The 16,044-nt window shown below is 33.5% G+C and overlaps 1 protein-coding gene across 7 annotated transcripts; it reads right to left on the reverse strand.

Moving 5' to 3' along the window:
* Positions 1 to 277: 277 nt before the first annotated feature.
* LOC130624266 (uncharacterized) lies at positions 278 to 15,824 on the reverse strand. 7 transcript variants are annotated; one of them, XM_057439844.1, is made up of 7 exons: positions 15,195 to 15,380; positions 10,934 to 10,997; positions 7,612 to 7,687; positions 6,017 to 6,615; positions 5,627 to 5,902; positions 4,755 to 4,965; positions 278 to 1,473 (listed from the first exon to the last, which is right to left on the reverse strand). In XM_057439844.1, exons 3-7 carry the CDS (start codon positions 7,671 to 7,673, stop codon positions 411 to 413), a joined length of 2,211 nt encoding a protein of 736 aa, XP_057295827.1. In that variant the 5' UTR covers positions 7,674 to 7,687; positions 10,934 to 10,997; positions 15,195 to 15,380; the 3' UTR covers positions 278 to 410. The 7 variants fall into 7 exon arrangements, with proteins under 7 accessions (XP_057295827.1, XP_057295823.1, XP_057295822.1 ...); XM_057439845.1 differs by having other exon boundaries at positions 413 to 532; positions 742 to 1,473; positions 5,627 to 6,615; positions 15,195 to 15,383; XM_057439840.1 differs by lacking the exon at positions 15,195 to 15,380 and adding an exon at positions 15,746 to 15,817 and having other exon boundaries at positions 5,627 to 6,615.
* Between the last annotated feature and the right edge of the window lie 220 nt (positions 15,825 to 16,044).

Here is a 16,044-nt window from a genome sequence, read left to right on the forward strand (position 1 = left end):
CAATTGGATCGAAGCAATTTCTGTTATTATCATTATATTAAAAGTAACTTAACTAAATTAAACTAACGAGATTCTAAATTATAGATGGCCATAGAACATCGATTTGCAAAAGGGAGACAAAAGGTAAAAACAACTAACTTCATCATGATTTTTGTCACATTATTGCAAAAAATTCTGTTGCAAAATAGCTTCTTTCATATTTTTGGGCAACAATGGTGGTAGCCATTTGTTGATGTCAGAAGTAACCAACAGATTACATTAATCAACAGTCAGTACATCAGCTATTATATTTAATTTTTCATAACCTATTAAAAATTTAAAAACATTAACTGCGAATACAGCTTAGCACTATCAATTCACTGAGTATTCAAAATGCTGTAAAACCTTGACGCTATCTGTTGCTAGTTCATCTACATCGTTAACATACTCGTCGAGTTAGTATAGCCTGATATTGTTTCCAACCACGTGCGGTGTAGCTCAGCGTAGTATTTCGTCGTGTATCCACGAACAGCGAGTTCAAAGTTTAGTTGATCTAAGAGATTAAAGAAATTGTTTCGTTCATCAGTTTTCCAAAACTGAAGGTAATCATTTAAAGCCTCGAAGTCTTCTGTGGAGAAATAAGATGTGGAATGTGATAGTGAAAAACATTTAGGTTGGTTTGATTTAAACTTCAAAAACTTTAAAACAAAGTGATACCACATTTTAACCACAGTAAAATCAGTAAAGGGTACCCAAGCGTACCAAAAGTTTGTACTATTAAACGTTATCTCACTCCAACCAACAATGTGGGGCAATACATGTGTAAACTTGGCCACTTTACAAAGTTCAAGATTGTCATAAAATAATTTCGTTACAGATGTTGCTTTAAGTTGAATTGCATGAATCAGAATTATCAAATCTTGCACAACTCTATCAGACGTCCACAAGGGAAACTTTTTTATTATTCCAGCAACAATAGAATGCGATTGCAGGTCTTGCAGTCTTAAAAAAGTACAATTCACATTAGTATACGAAGCCTCGAGAGTAACACTATAAAATATAATTCCATATGCAACGGCGTGTGCACATGACGGCTTTAATTTAAAAACGTTAACATATTCGTCATAGTTGATTATCACGATATCCTTTTTCGCAGTGTAGTGGTCATGGTTAAAATCAAATTTAGGTGGGTTCAGTTTTTCTTGCCAAAGTTTCATCCCCTCCGAGAACGTCTTTGGGATATAAGTATTTGTTTCATGTTCTCCATCGAAGAAATACTTTTCTATAGCTTTCAAATTATTTATATTTTTATCTCGATTTTGTTTTCTATCTTTGAGCATTGCTGCACTCATCGCTTGAAGATCGGAATTCTCCAATTTTTCGAATAGTTCTTCATAACTGTCAAACTGCTGGACGCCGCCGTAATAATAATAATCCGAATATTTCACCCATTCTAAGATTGCTTTTTCATCGAAATCATCATTCGGGTTATATCTGAAAACAAATATGACAAAATAAATGTGGTTAATTTTCACAACAACGTACAATATATTCGATGTTAAGGAGAATATATGTTTCTTTTATAAGCATAACGCCTATAAGAAAATTCAGGTACATTTAGGAGAATTTCTAATCATATTGCTTAGCGTTGGTGCATTCTTCTCATTAAGTAAGTAAGTAACGGGAAGATTTTAAAGAATTTGGGGATTCCATCCTAATGTTTGGTTCTTCCTCACCTCTAACTGTAACTTTTTTACATTACCGCCTAAGATACGTATAGCATATTTAACTTGCTTGTCTGCCACACAATTAGTGGTGAGTAGATGGCACCAAATAGGCTGCCAACACTACATTTAAAGTGCGCCAGGGTGGGGACTCGAACCTGGAACCTTAGGGGTACAAGTCGAATGAGCTACCACTATAACATCTGCTCTCATGGATGGTTCTTCTTGTATTATGGTTGTTTTAATACTACAGTAGACGTCCGTTAATTCGAACAAGCAAGGGACTAAATTATTTGTTCGAATTAACGAATGTTCGAATTATCGAAAGTTCAGAAAAAACAACAATTTTAATAAATGTTAAAAGGTTTTATGCTAGCATAACTTTATTATAACTTTAGTACAACTTTTATAAAAATTTTTTAACGTTGTTTGCTTGGAGTTGGGAAAGGCCTCCAAATTCCTTGTAAACTTCATTTTATTGGAAATGCCAATTTAATTGATAAATTGAAAGAAATTTTACCACCATTGATGCAATAAAAATGAATAAAAATGAAAATATTTTTTATTTTTCCATAAGATTTTATTAATCGATACACAAAATTTCGAAATAACGAGCATAATGCATCCTTGGGAATTAAAAAATTGTTCGAATTAGGGAAATGTTCGAATTAGCGAAGTTCGAATTAAGCAGCTCAAAATATAAGACTTTATTAAACCAAACTCAAGGAACTTTGAAATTTGTTCGAAATAACGGAAAGTTCGAATTAAGCTGCATTCGAATTAACGGACGTCTACTGTATATTAATACCACTATTTTATTTGTTTAATTTAAAACATGAAGTTTCTAACAAAATGGCGTAAATTATTTTTACTTGATTGGCATAAGTTTCCGACAGCTATTTAAAATGCAGAAAACTATTGCATTTTTTTGCATGGAATGTTTTGTCTTAGACATCAAAATAAGTTTAATTTACTCTCTCATTTACATACACCGGCAAGATATTACATTTTCTCAAATCCTTATGATTCCTGTTGCGCTATGAATTATTAATTAGACGAAACAATGCCTCATTGTAATTTTTAAGATTAAAGCTTACCTTCCGCGCAAAAACTAATTAATTTTATATAAAAAAGCTTAAAAATTTGTCTCTCTTAAAGGTACACATTTTCGAGGAGAAACAATGTCACGGATTTGGCCTCAATTCATAAAGTGTAAATACCCGCAAAAATTATTTAAAAACGTCATCCGCAAAATAAAATACGCGAGAAAATACACCAGTTATAGTTTTACTGTATAATATTTTATAACTTGAATACAACTGGTTGTTAATAGTGATAGCCTCAATCTCGTAAAATGCAGCTGTTTCTATAGGTGCAGCTTGGTTAATTGTGAGAAAGTTTCTCATGTCAGCTTGTGACCTTTACCTCTCTTAAAAAGTGATAACCCTTTTCTTTTTCTTCCCTTCCTTAGCCTTGTTTCTGGCATTATTATATCATTATCTCGATGACAGGTTCGGGAAATGACCCAAGCGTTTCTTCATTTTTTGGTTCTGCATATAATTCATGAACAAGTTAGTTATACTTCTTCAAATCAAGGAAATTGTATCAGGTTCCAGGTAAACTTCCCGAGACTTTACATGGAATTTCCAGTCCATCCTGACCTAGAGGTGATCGTCTATAATGACTGCTAGACAATTCGTTACGTACATCCGCACCATTGTTATGAAAAACGTATAGTTTCAACTCACCACGCTAAAACATTTACCTGCAAAATGGGTGGTTGAATTTTATAACCATATCACACGCGAAGAAGGGAGAGCGGTCGTTATCAATGGATGGAAAGCAGCTGGACATCTTGATGGAATCAAGTTGGCAGTTAGAGAAATAGCCTTTTTAGATCCATTTCTGGAAACATCTTGCTGACGACATCACCCAACAAAGCTGATGCTTCGAACTTCGAAGTGTCAAACGGTCTGATTTAATTAACAATAGGGAATACGATTCTGTATCTGAATTGGGAGACGATTATAATTTGTGCTTTTGCATGTTGTCATAATGAAGTGATTAGATAAACAAATATAATACGAATATTCTTATTTTCTTCTGTTCAATCCACCCCTTCATCAAAGAGTAAAAATATAATAAAACACCTAATTTAAAACCTCGATCCACGAAGTCAAATCCTCGCAAAATACACCATTTCGTCCATTCGCGGAACTAAATACCCGCGAAAAGTTTTACCTTTAAGGTAGTATTTTACATATCTTGATTGGTTCTTAAGTTTCTGTACTTAAAGTTAAAGGTAATTATGCATGACGTAAACAAGCTTACAGTGTTAGCAAGCCTTATACCTTATAGGACTAAAAAATATTTTTTAGCCATTCAGTTTGGCGCTTGGAACCATTTCCACTAATTTCGATATTTAAGTACAATAATTATGGTTAGTAACAACAATTGCATGTTTTAGAGATGACGTTGTGATTGCACATAATAAGCGAAACCTTGAAAGACACATCTAGAGCCCCAATAAGGATTTGTCAAAAAAAATAAATAAAATGATAATAGATATCTTTCAAGATCTTTCATATGAGCTCGACTTTTCACAGATATCCTAGTGCATTTAAAGCTCCTATTTGAGCTACGAAAGTCAAGCATGTTGCAAGCACAGCAATCGCTCAAATAGGCAACCGCGGTTAGTTTTCAAATAGGTTCTTTAGCGAATTGCTGGTTCCTGTTTAGAAGCAATTTCACTGACAATTTACTGACAAATAACATATCATTTCGGGAATATTTTTGCGCACGTGAAATAATTTGAATTTGAAAGGCTGACTTGCAGCAAAATATTACTTGTTTTGTCACAGTACTTAGAACATATGTACGTAAAGAATTATCCCTTTCACATAAATTTAAATGCGCGCAAACACTATTAAAAAGTTGACCCTTGCCATTATAAAAACCCTCACAAATTTCAGATGTTCGATATTGCTGAAGTAAGCGGCGAAATTGACTAAAATACCATCAGTAATAAATGAAATACATATCCGAACATACCCCATGTTTATCGACCGCGAACTTTCTTTCATGTCGTCCAGACGAGCTTGTTCTAAACTACTCTTTCTTTCCAGAATGAGATGGTATTTTCTCTCCCATTCAGCATACAGACGAGGTGTAGGCACAAACAAGGGAATGCCCAAACTTGCCACTTCAGATGTGAAGTAAGACATGACAGAATAGCCCAGAACAATTCCAGCCTGATATGCTCCTAGGAAAAACAAATTATACTGTACTAAAGTGTTCGATGATGATGAAAATAAGAAAAGTATATCGCATACGGTAGTAGTCGATGATAAATGCACGGTTTCACCAGTCCTTTATTTACGGCATTTCGTCTTTTGGATGACCGACAGACGTATATGTGTATTATAATAGAGACTAGTCGTTAACGCGTGGGAAAATCCAAGGGTTGCCTGTCTTAAAGTTACACGCTATTTCGTATGTCCGTAACATGGCGTGTTTCTTGCTGACAGACAGCATACAGCTCTTTTTAATGAGACTAGCCGTTACCCACGGGGTCTCCCGTCTTTAAATAGCACGATATTTCGTTAGCATGTAGCACGACGTGTTTCTTGTGGGCAGACAGAATACAGCTGTTATCAAAGAGACTAGTTAGTGGCCTGTGTAGTATTCCACAGGTTCGCCTGTCTTTTTATAACGCATTTTGTGTATGTTCGCTATTTTCGGCAACATTTTGCGCTGAGTCAAAAAAAAAAAAAAAAGCGTCTATTATTATAGAGATTATTATGGACATAACTCGTAATCAGTATTTGTAGGTAAAATTTATTTATGAGCCTTAGCGAAAATATACCAAATGTACAAGCAACAGTGTATTATAATGCTTGGTAAAACAGAAAATAAAATTATACCTATCTGGCAGTAGTTATATCGACCTTTAAATGCCTCTTCAAAGAGTTTGACTTCGTATTTTTTTTTAGCTTTTCCTTTGTAGTTTTTGATTTCTTCTGCAACAATGTATCCACCTTTAGACAGCCGTTTGGGCATGATCAACACCTCCATTTTGCTCGGATGATAGCCACTAGTCTTTATAGGTACACCCTGGCATTTATGTTGTTGAAGTTCTTGTTCTAATCTTTCGCGCACATAGTAACCAGTTGCAGGGAGTGGAATGATTTTGTGAGAACCTAAAAAGTGCTGCTCGTACAATATGTCATAAATAATATGTCCTGCCATTATCACATCAGGGTTGTATCGAACTGCATTATAAAGTACACTTTGCAAGTGCTTAGCTTGCTCACCATTAGTTGGTAAGTGGCCTTCAAATCTATAACCAGGATTTAGGATCATTTTCTTATTAAACGGTGCAAATATGAGACAATGCCATACGTCGAAACCACATATTATAATGTCTGCTTTGACTAATTGCGGGTGATTGCGTAGTTTTTCCCAAAATATTTTTTGAGTTTTATGGAGATGATTTTGGTCGTAGGAATGAACTAAAAAACTTTTGATAATTGTTGGTGCGTCTTTACTCCTCATTTCCCAACTAATATACTCTATTCCAGATTTCCTGCAAGAGAACTCTTGATCAGCATCGTGCCCTAAATGAACGCCCATGCCAAGTACAACTGTTTTTCGTTTTCTTTTAAATATTTTGTTGGTTAGTGGTTGAAACGCACATAGTACTGTCGAAGGACTCGCATTGCTTTTCAGCATTAAATTCTTCCACCAACCTTTCCGCGTTTTATTTTGGAAATCTTTAAGCTTTATAGGAGATATTGTATCACCTTTACTGCGATACAGTGCTGAAAGATCTAAAATATTTCCCCTTTCGTTGTATATACCAAGCATAATCATTAACAGGACAATGAGAACAAGAAAGCCAAACCATAAAGTTCTAAAGGAAAGGTTAAGAATATGATATACTTTGCCTTTTTCATGTTTAAAAAATTATTTGGAATATGTGCTTAATTTTGAAGATAATACCCACAAGCAATGATTTACGGCGTTTTAATATTATATTATATATTATAAACTGTATATTATATATTGTATATTATATATTAACATTCATGCACTTTGAACTACGGACTTAGAACCTTAGCTTATTTGGTTAGATTTAATGCGTCAAACAGTGAAAATTTTTGCTAACGTCAGCATGGCATATTTTTTCGGTCCCTTGAACTTTCTAGGGCAAGCACGGTAATCGTCCACGTTAAAGCTCTATGTTACCCACCCTATTTATCTGCCAACACAAAAAACCCTCAGCATTTCTGCTGCGAAATAAATTTTGACAAGAGATGCTGTTTTTTATTTTCAGAAATTTCCCAAAAATTTTCTTAAAAAAATTATGACCAAAATTGTAAATACTTCATAAAAGTAAAAATAGGAAATTTTTTTGACGTAACAAACTTTCTAATAGCAAGAAATAATATTTAGTTCAAAAAATTATCATGCTTAAATATTCTCCATTGACACTGTTTAACACAGAAGTGCAATTTTAAAAAAGAAATTAAAACTTGTAGCATATTGTATCTTTTAATTCTATTTATTCGCATTTTTTCTATTTTACTTGCTATTCGTGTACGTAAAACCAAAATCTCTACAGGATTACAATAGTATAAATAGTGCGATTGTAATATTCAGGATGATTAAAGAGAATATACTTTTTCCCTTTGTACAGATGACAAGTTTTTTTTGCTATGGCGAGTAGCTCACCTTGGTATAATTCACAAGAAGAAAGTTTCACCTATCGGAACAAAAATTTGCGAAGTTTCGCAAACATTTCTTTTCATGAAAGTTACCTCCCTTAAGGTAGTCCGTCCTGCGAACTCTCGTAATTTCTAAATCAACTATATTATGTTAAGTAAAACACCTCCTTGGTAGAACTCACTTTCCACGCATGGTACAATACAACTTTGAAACGACGCCTTCTGATGCATCAAAACTGACCATTATCACCAGTGCGTCTATAAAAGGAAATAATGATATGTTAACGATTTCTTGTTGACCTTTGCGGTTGACTTCGCCAATTCCTGGCAAGAACTTGGAGGAGAGTCAAGCAAAGTTTTAAAAAACTATGAAAAATCCTAACAATACATTTATTTGCACACGAGTTTTTACTTCATCACCTGAATTGAAAAGGCATAACCATATTTTGGTGAATGGACATTATTCAAATCAAGAAAACTCTAGCGGTTTTAGCTAAACTTCTCTTCACGATGTTTTTTACATCGACTTTTGCTGAAGCACGACTCATATTCGGTTCTGTTGTCCTTCTGCATAATCTTTTCAAGTTCTTTCTTACAACTGGATGTTGAACAATATAATTGCGTACAAAGAACACGTATATTTGAATTTCCGCGCCCAAAGGCGTAGGAAATTCTTTAAAACCGTCCTTTTTTTCTTTCGGAGCATTTTTTGAGAAAAAATCGACCCTGGGAGTTCACGTTGGTCCGTCACAGATGTAAACTTCGTACCCAAGCTCCTTAACTACTGGGAAATCTAGTATTGACGCTTCAGCCCAAAATTGGTATTTGTTTTCTACAAAATTTGGCACAGTTAACAAAAAAAGTATGCTGAACATAATGGTGACATAATAATTTTGATTTTTGTCACCTAAATGTCATTTTAGGCCAAAATTGGTCCAAAAATTAAAACTACTTCATTTTCAACAAAAATTGGCAAAGTTAACAAAAAAAGTATGCTGAACACAATGGAGACATCAAAATTTTGATTTTTGTCACCTAAATGCCATTTTAGGCTAAAATTGGTCCAAAAATTAAAACCACTTCATTTTCGGCTAAATCTGGCACAGTTAACAAATAAAGTATGCTGAAAATGATGATGGTACAAAAGTTTGATTTTTTGTCACCTAAATGTCATTTCAGCCCAAAAATTATCCAAAAATTAAAACTGCTTTATTTTCGACAAAATTTACACAGTTAATAAAAAAAGTATGCTGAAAATGATGGTCACATCAAAATTATGATTTTTTGTTAACTAATGCCGTTTAAGACCATAAACGTTTCAATCGCAAGACTTAACCATGAATGATAGGCTGTATTTTTTGTTAGCAATTTCTTTTAAAATGTGACTTTATTATGACACGTTTCGTTTTGTTTGCGTTTGTTGTAAGATATAATGTCACTGGTGTGCTTTATCTTCAGAGGTTTATGCACCAAACCCCTTCGAATGTTTGGCACAATAACACAACGAATTAGCAGGTTTTCATCAAATATTTTGGTAGCGCGCGGAAATTCTTAGAGCCCCCAGGGCTTCTTGTTGTTTTTTAAAAAAATCCTGACCGAAGTGATAATAGACATACGCGTTCTTTTTTCATGAATTTTTATCATGTTTGTGTGACTTCTAACCGAGCGCGGTTTCTTGTTCATATTTGTGATAAATGTTATGTGAATTTCTTTTTTTAATTTTATACCTAATAATGTATTCGTCTCATTTGATCTCGCATTTTGTCTTTTTTTCCGAACGGTGGAAAATCATGACTTTATTTTTAACATAGTTTTTTTAGAGCACACAATTTGCTGTGATTTCATTCTCTAACAAAAAAGACATGAACTTTAAAATGACGAAACACGAAAATCTTACTCATATTCTAACCACTAATCAAGGATCAGGTATACGAACTACATGGAACAAAATGTATAAATAACAGGCCGCAACTTTAAACCAACAAGAAACACTTACTAAACATTATTATACTTTGTGAAGCAAGAGTGTCTGTAAGTATTTCCAAGTTTTTGTGGATAAATGCAAAGATTCTCTGATTAATAACAGAGCCGAATTTCCGAATCATTTAAAATAAAATACACGCTTTTTTATAAGAATATTTTATAAGAAAATCAGGCTAGAATTTTAGTTTAAAAACATTAGGTTTATTAGCTATTAGGTTTATTATTTAGAACAAAAGGGAAATGAGAATAATAACCAACCTGGTTTGAATTTTGACATTTTTACAAAAAATCACGCGTGCTTTTAAAATCAATCCAATATTGTAATTATTGGACGCTTTGTAATTAAATATGCGAATTGTGAGCATGTGTTTATAAACAAACACACGTGCAGAAAAACAGAAGAAATAAAGCTCTTTTTTTGTTACAGCACGTTCACAATTAATAGCGGTGGTTCAAAAAATAGCGCTACATGAAAATTCGCTATAAAGCATTTCAAATTGTGGTAGGAAAGGTCACATAATACAGCTGAGAAGTTTATATATTTTTTGTTGTTGTGGCTGCATCTGATTTCCCAGAATTTTTACCTAAAAGGAAAACAGTGCAATTTTTGGAAGACTGAGGAGGTTTGGTGCGTGTTTGCAAGATTTAAAAGTATAGGTACCTACTAGAGGAGAATACATTAGACATAAAAGTTGACCTTGCCAGCAATTATAAAAAATGGTTCTTTAGTTACTACATTTTGCGCGGCTACCTCCTTTTACAGAATCTCGTTCACGCTTTACTTGAATGATTGTTTCCTTAATGCTTTATTGTTCAACCCCAAAATTATATATTCTGATTGAATTATTATGTTGGACACCAACAATAACTGTTATAAAAAATTACCCGCTTATTACAGGCAGTTGATAGTACTTAATCTCCAAATCGTCAGTTTGTGATTCGAGTCACAAATCTGATTTAGTCCATCAATTAACTGGCTGAGAACACTTTCTAGTTAGGAAGACAAACCCAGAAAAGCGATCAGTTTGTAAAAAGTTTGTAAAAACATTCAGTGTTAAATTTCTTATAAAAACTATATAATGCTAATACTTGAACAGGAATACAAAGGGCTGAACAAGCTTTACCGGACTAAAAATTTAGAAGACAAAGACACATAAGTGAGAACTTAATGACTAGTATTCAGGTAGATATCCAGTTAACTGATTTAGCTGGACATGCGTTTATAATACAAATCTTGCTCACGCGTTTTAATAAATATTAGAAAGATCCTCATGATTATACTTTAACACTAGTTTTGTGAAGACTTAACGTTCTACTCACAACCTAGAAGTGTTTATGTACGAAGCGAAGGGAAAACGGTAACTTTTGTTTTTAAAAGGTTTACCCTGATCTGCACATGTACATTAAAAAATATTAATATTTTCTCCACCGTAATAACCCCGTCCTTATTTCATAAGATCGCTAATAACAAAGAATCTGTCAATAAAAATTTCTATCCAATATTGTTAAACATTAACTTACATATTCATTGTCTTCAGTTCTTCTCCTTGAACATTTATTTTTTTTCCTCCACAGATGTATAGTTCTAAAACAACAATTCGCTCGGGTTTAATGTATAGAGCTAGAGTGAAAAGCTAATAAAAAGCAAGCATTCTATAAATTATTTAACAACCCAAAACATCATTAACATTTTTCAGCAAGAATAAAATTCATAAAACGATTGATAAACGTTAAATTTGCCAACATAAAAAGACGGTTTTATTAAAAGCGAATGTGAAAGTCTTGAAACCGCAGAGTCATTTAATGTTATCGATCTTGAAGAGACTCTTTTAGCTGATTGATTTAGAAAGACTTTAGGGAGTGTTTGAAAAAGCCATGAGCGGAAGAAACAGTGCGGGAATAACAGTTGTGTTAAATCTATGGTCTACCAGGGTACATGAGAGACCCTTGACTCTGAGGTCTGTGGATTTGAGTCCGCCTCTGGGTTGATATTAGGCTATTAGAGCGTCACCAACAGCTGTCTGGCCATATTAGTTTTTAAATTTTTACGATAGACTTGACTTTTGAGAAGAGGACTAAACTTTTACATTTTTTGTTGAAAAGATTCACTGCGTTTCTATATTGGTGCCGGGTGAGGGACGAGTTTACAGGCTAGAGAGTTTATCGTTGTTTTGGATTACACTCTGTCCGAAAATTTAGTTAACATTTTGGATGAAGCACAAATTGATATTCAACAGTAGTTCCACTTCAACCTACAACACTTTATCAACAACATTAAGTTTTTTGTTGTTGTTATTGTACAAAACGTTTTGAATTGAGAAAACTTAATTGATCTTGATATTTGTTGATTTTGCTGCAAACGGTAAAAGACATATATTCAGAAAAGTAGCACAGATCATCGCCGGCATTTGAAAGCTGGTGATGATCTACCCTTTGATGACTAAATTTTACCATGGGTTAACGACATCCCACTGCGCCTTATTGCCATTACCAACCATCACAGGGAAGGATATAGGAATTTAGCTAACGTAACCAACCCTACTGCTTCCTCATTATCACCACCATACGGAAGTCTTTCACCACCACCAGCTTCCACTTCCGATTCTACAACAACCGAAACCACTGTTTACCAAAAAGCTCACAGAAAATTTAATTCAGAAGTATTTTTTACATAGTGAAACACAAAATATTGATTTGAGATACGAGTTAGGCAAATTTTTGAATGTGCAATCTTTAAAGTAAAAGTGATTGTGTTGTGAAAAGTTTTATGAAGGATATCTGTTTTAATGATGGCCGATTTGTGACCAGACAATTATAACGTCAGTAAAAGCGAAGGTCTAGACAAATCGTTTACCACACAAGGCAGAAGTTGTGATAGGATGTAAAGAAATGTTTAAATCATACAAAAAATCTAAAGTTAACGAAAGATTTGCTTCGAAGGAAATTGTAAAAGAACCAGGCCTGTACAATATTTATCACATTGACCAGTTACATGTCATGATAAGGTCACCGCAACTATCAGATCAGTGTTTGACTGGAGCAGTTTTACAAATAGTCTATTATATGTCTCTTTATACGCCGGACCGAATCTGTTGAGTGAGGTTATATATTTCCCTGCTGGTTGCTGGATATCAAACAAGCTTTCTTAAATGTTGAAATTGAACCTGAGATTGAAGATTTTCTGGATTTCTTTGGCACGAGAATCCTACTGAAGAAAAACCTAGAAACTTGATAACCGCTTTTCTCGTATCGTATTCGATATCACATCCGGCCACCATCTAGAAAAATATCCAGCGGAACAAGAATTTATTATTAAAAGTATCGAAAGCAGAGTTCTACAAGGTAAAAGTAAAATTGCAGCCGGAAATAGCTCATACAGTGACGCTAATTCAATTACTCACGATAATGGCACCTTCGCTCACTCGCCGTTGCAAATGGGCAATCAGGTAATCCGAAAGTGTTAGAAATAGAATGAAACATCTAAACTGATGAATTTGTTTGTTGCTTCAGTACTTCTTTTTAAAAATCGTTAAAGCTACTTTTCACAAGGCGGAACATCTCGAAAATTATTTCAGCATCACCCGTCACTCTCAAGATGAAAATGTAAGGACAAAAAGGACTGGGGAATAATTTATTAATAAAGCTATATGTGTAGAATGATTTTTAAACAACCTTTCCACTTTGAATATTTTGCAATTTGATTGCCTTTTGTTTGTACCCATTCTTGCGGTCGGAATGTTCTCCTTCGTGCTCTCCTTGGGGTACAAAGTGGACTTTTCACGGTCAAACCTTCACAGTAGAAACCTTAATAAACAGAATTTACAAGCAAAACGGCGTTAAAAAAAATTCCTTGAAAAATCCACTCTTGTGTTTATGAAGGTTTAACCACAAAAACATTATGATTACGGCATGTGTACACCATTTCATAATGGCTGCTTAATCTAAATACTGGCCCGTGATTGGTTCAAACAGTATTATGACGCGAAATCGACCGCAAGAATGGTTTGTTATACAGTTCTTAACAATTCGGTGTGGTCTATTTTCATGCAAAATCGCAAAAGGACCTACATTAGTTGCAAAGTCCGTCACATCTGCTCAAGGCTAGAACTCGTAGTATTCGATGAGTTATTACGTTAATATCGGACGTAAATGTGCCATATACACCATTTCACAGTTTTGCTAATATGACGTAATCTGATTACGTTATGTTGATGCGCGCGCAGAAAGCGAAGAAAAAATGTAAACAAACGTTGCAAAGAAACAGTAAAAATCAAAACAAGATTACATTTCTCGCTGTTAAAGTTGGATAAAAGAAGTTTGTAATAATCATGTTATGAAGACGAGCTCACTACAAAAGAAATTACTTTATCTTAAACCAAATTTCTGGTCTAAATATATTTAAGCAGACAGCCAATGTTCTAACCACCAAGAGCAAAACTTCATTGCTACAGGAACACACCATATTTGTTTTGCTTTATCGAGGATATTAAGCAAAACCAACAAACGCAAAGACGATAGATCACCGAATTGTTATAACAACAAATGTTAAGCTAAAAAGCGCGTCTGCCGTGTAAACATGATATCTTCTGAAACAAGAGAAAATACGTCATTAATGCGAATTAATTATTTTGACAAAATTGAAAGAATTTTGAGAAAAATTATTTAACTTTTCTTTATGGTCAGAGCCTTCTTAATTCATAACAATTTGCTACTTTTTCAATATATATGTTAAATATGTTTGTTTATTATATAAACATATTTTAAGTAGATTTAGTGTTCAGACATTGTTACAAACTTAAACTCGTGTGCATGAAATTATTCCTGCCATTACTGTTACAATATTTAATTATTTATAATGTAAACATTTTCTGTACAAATAAAATTAAACAAAAAGAAATTTTAATCTGACTGTTTCTGGAACAAAAAAATATAGAACTTTATGTACGCATAAGGCGAAGCATAAAGATGGGTTTCCACTCAAAAGCAAAACGAATCGGAACGAAACAAGAAAAAAAATTAAATTTAATTGGCTATCTCGTAATCATTGTTGTTTTTTTCAGTTCTTTCCGTTACTGTCCGAAAGAAAAGTTGAAATGATTTAACTTTTAGTTTTGATCGAAGCGGATTGGAACGGAAAAAATTATTAATCAATCAGACTCCAGAAATCACGATTGTCCGTTCTGGACCTGTTCCAAAGTGGTTGATAATCAGAACTTTTGTTATCCTCGGTTTCAAAAGTGGAAAGTTCAATGTTATTCATTTTAAAAGGATATTTATGTGTTTTGCAGCTAAAATGGGAAAATGTTCAGGGATGGTGAGAAAAAAATATAAATTTGTCTAAGAGATAAATTCAACGAATTAACGTTTAGTTATCACGTCTTTAAACCGGCTTTAAAGAGAGAAAGACATTTTCCTTTCAGTTTTAACCCTATTCGGTCCAGGGTTTTTCGAACATAATAACTTTTCATAGGCTTGTCTAAATTGAATCAAACTTGGCACACTTATAGTTCGTCACAAAAGGAGAAAAATGACACGTTAGCACATTTTTTATGACGTCGTCAAAAGCTGAAAATTTCTTCAAAATACCACCATCTGCTTAAAATTTAATTACTTAATCCTAGAGCGAGCTTTTACATTCTATTTCAAGTTTTCGAAAGCTAAATAAAAGTTTTTTTAAGAACAGTTGCCCGAAAGTCCGGCGATTTCCCGATTTTCGGATAAAATCCGAAAAACTCGGGAAATCGGACTAATCACGTGTCCAAAACAAGCAAAGGAATCCTACCTGATGGAAACCAAGGTTGTGTTGTAAGTTTCAAGTTATATGGATAATCCTAACAAGCGCTATTATATTTTCTCCATTAACGAATTCATGGAGATTTTTAAGGGTAGTTTCGAGTAATAGCCATTACCAAAGCCTTTGAAAGGTATGAGACCTAAACATTTGGCATGTAGGTGTCTAATAAATAAATATTGAAACTCAGCAGTTTGTATCATAGCCATGTAACATAACATGTAACAAAAATTTGTAGAAATTCCGAACGAAAACAAAATAATTTACTAGTCCTCATATAATCTCATAATATCACTGATAAAGAAATTTGTGGTAAATCAGTGACGTGTTTATTTCTTTTTGTAGAGAGAAATACATCAAGAGTATATACTTACAAAATAGAGCTCATACGCAGTGGGCGAAAAGAAAGGAAACAAAAACGAGTGAAATAGGCTAAACTTTGATAACAAAACAGACAGAATAAATTGTAATGCTTTTAAAAAGTATTATAAGAATGATACAGGATAATAAATGATAAAAAATAGACGAAATATTTTACATACCTATTTTAAGTGAATGTTTGAAACCTTTTAAAAAAGAAACTGCATATTTTTATACAGTTTGGTCGTTTTAAAATTCAACTTTAATAATTAATTAAAAGAAAGGCAGCAAAAGAAACCTAATAGCTATACTGAAGGACCACCTGCTCAACGAGATAAAACAATAAATTATTTAAATAGATGTAAAAGTTCTAATGATAGATGTAAAAGTTCTAAACCTAAACACGGTTGACCCGGGAAGCCCCATTTTTGTGCTAAGAAGTTATTTGTAATAATTGATTTACCCTATTTTGTGTGGTTTT

Source organism: Hydractinia symbiolongicarpus, chromosome 13 (assembly GCF_029227915.1).
Source record: "Hydractinia symbiolongicarpus strain clone_291-10 chromosome 13, HSymV2.1, whole genome shotgun sequence".
NCBI classification, from domain to species: domain Eukaryota; kingdom Metazoa; phylum Cnidaria; class Hydrozoa; order Anthoathecata; family Hydractiniidae; genus Hydractinia; species Hydractinia symbiolongicarpus.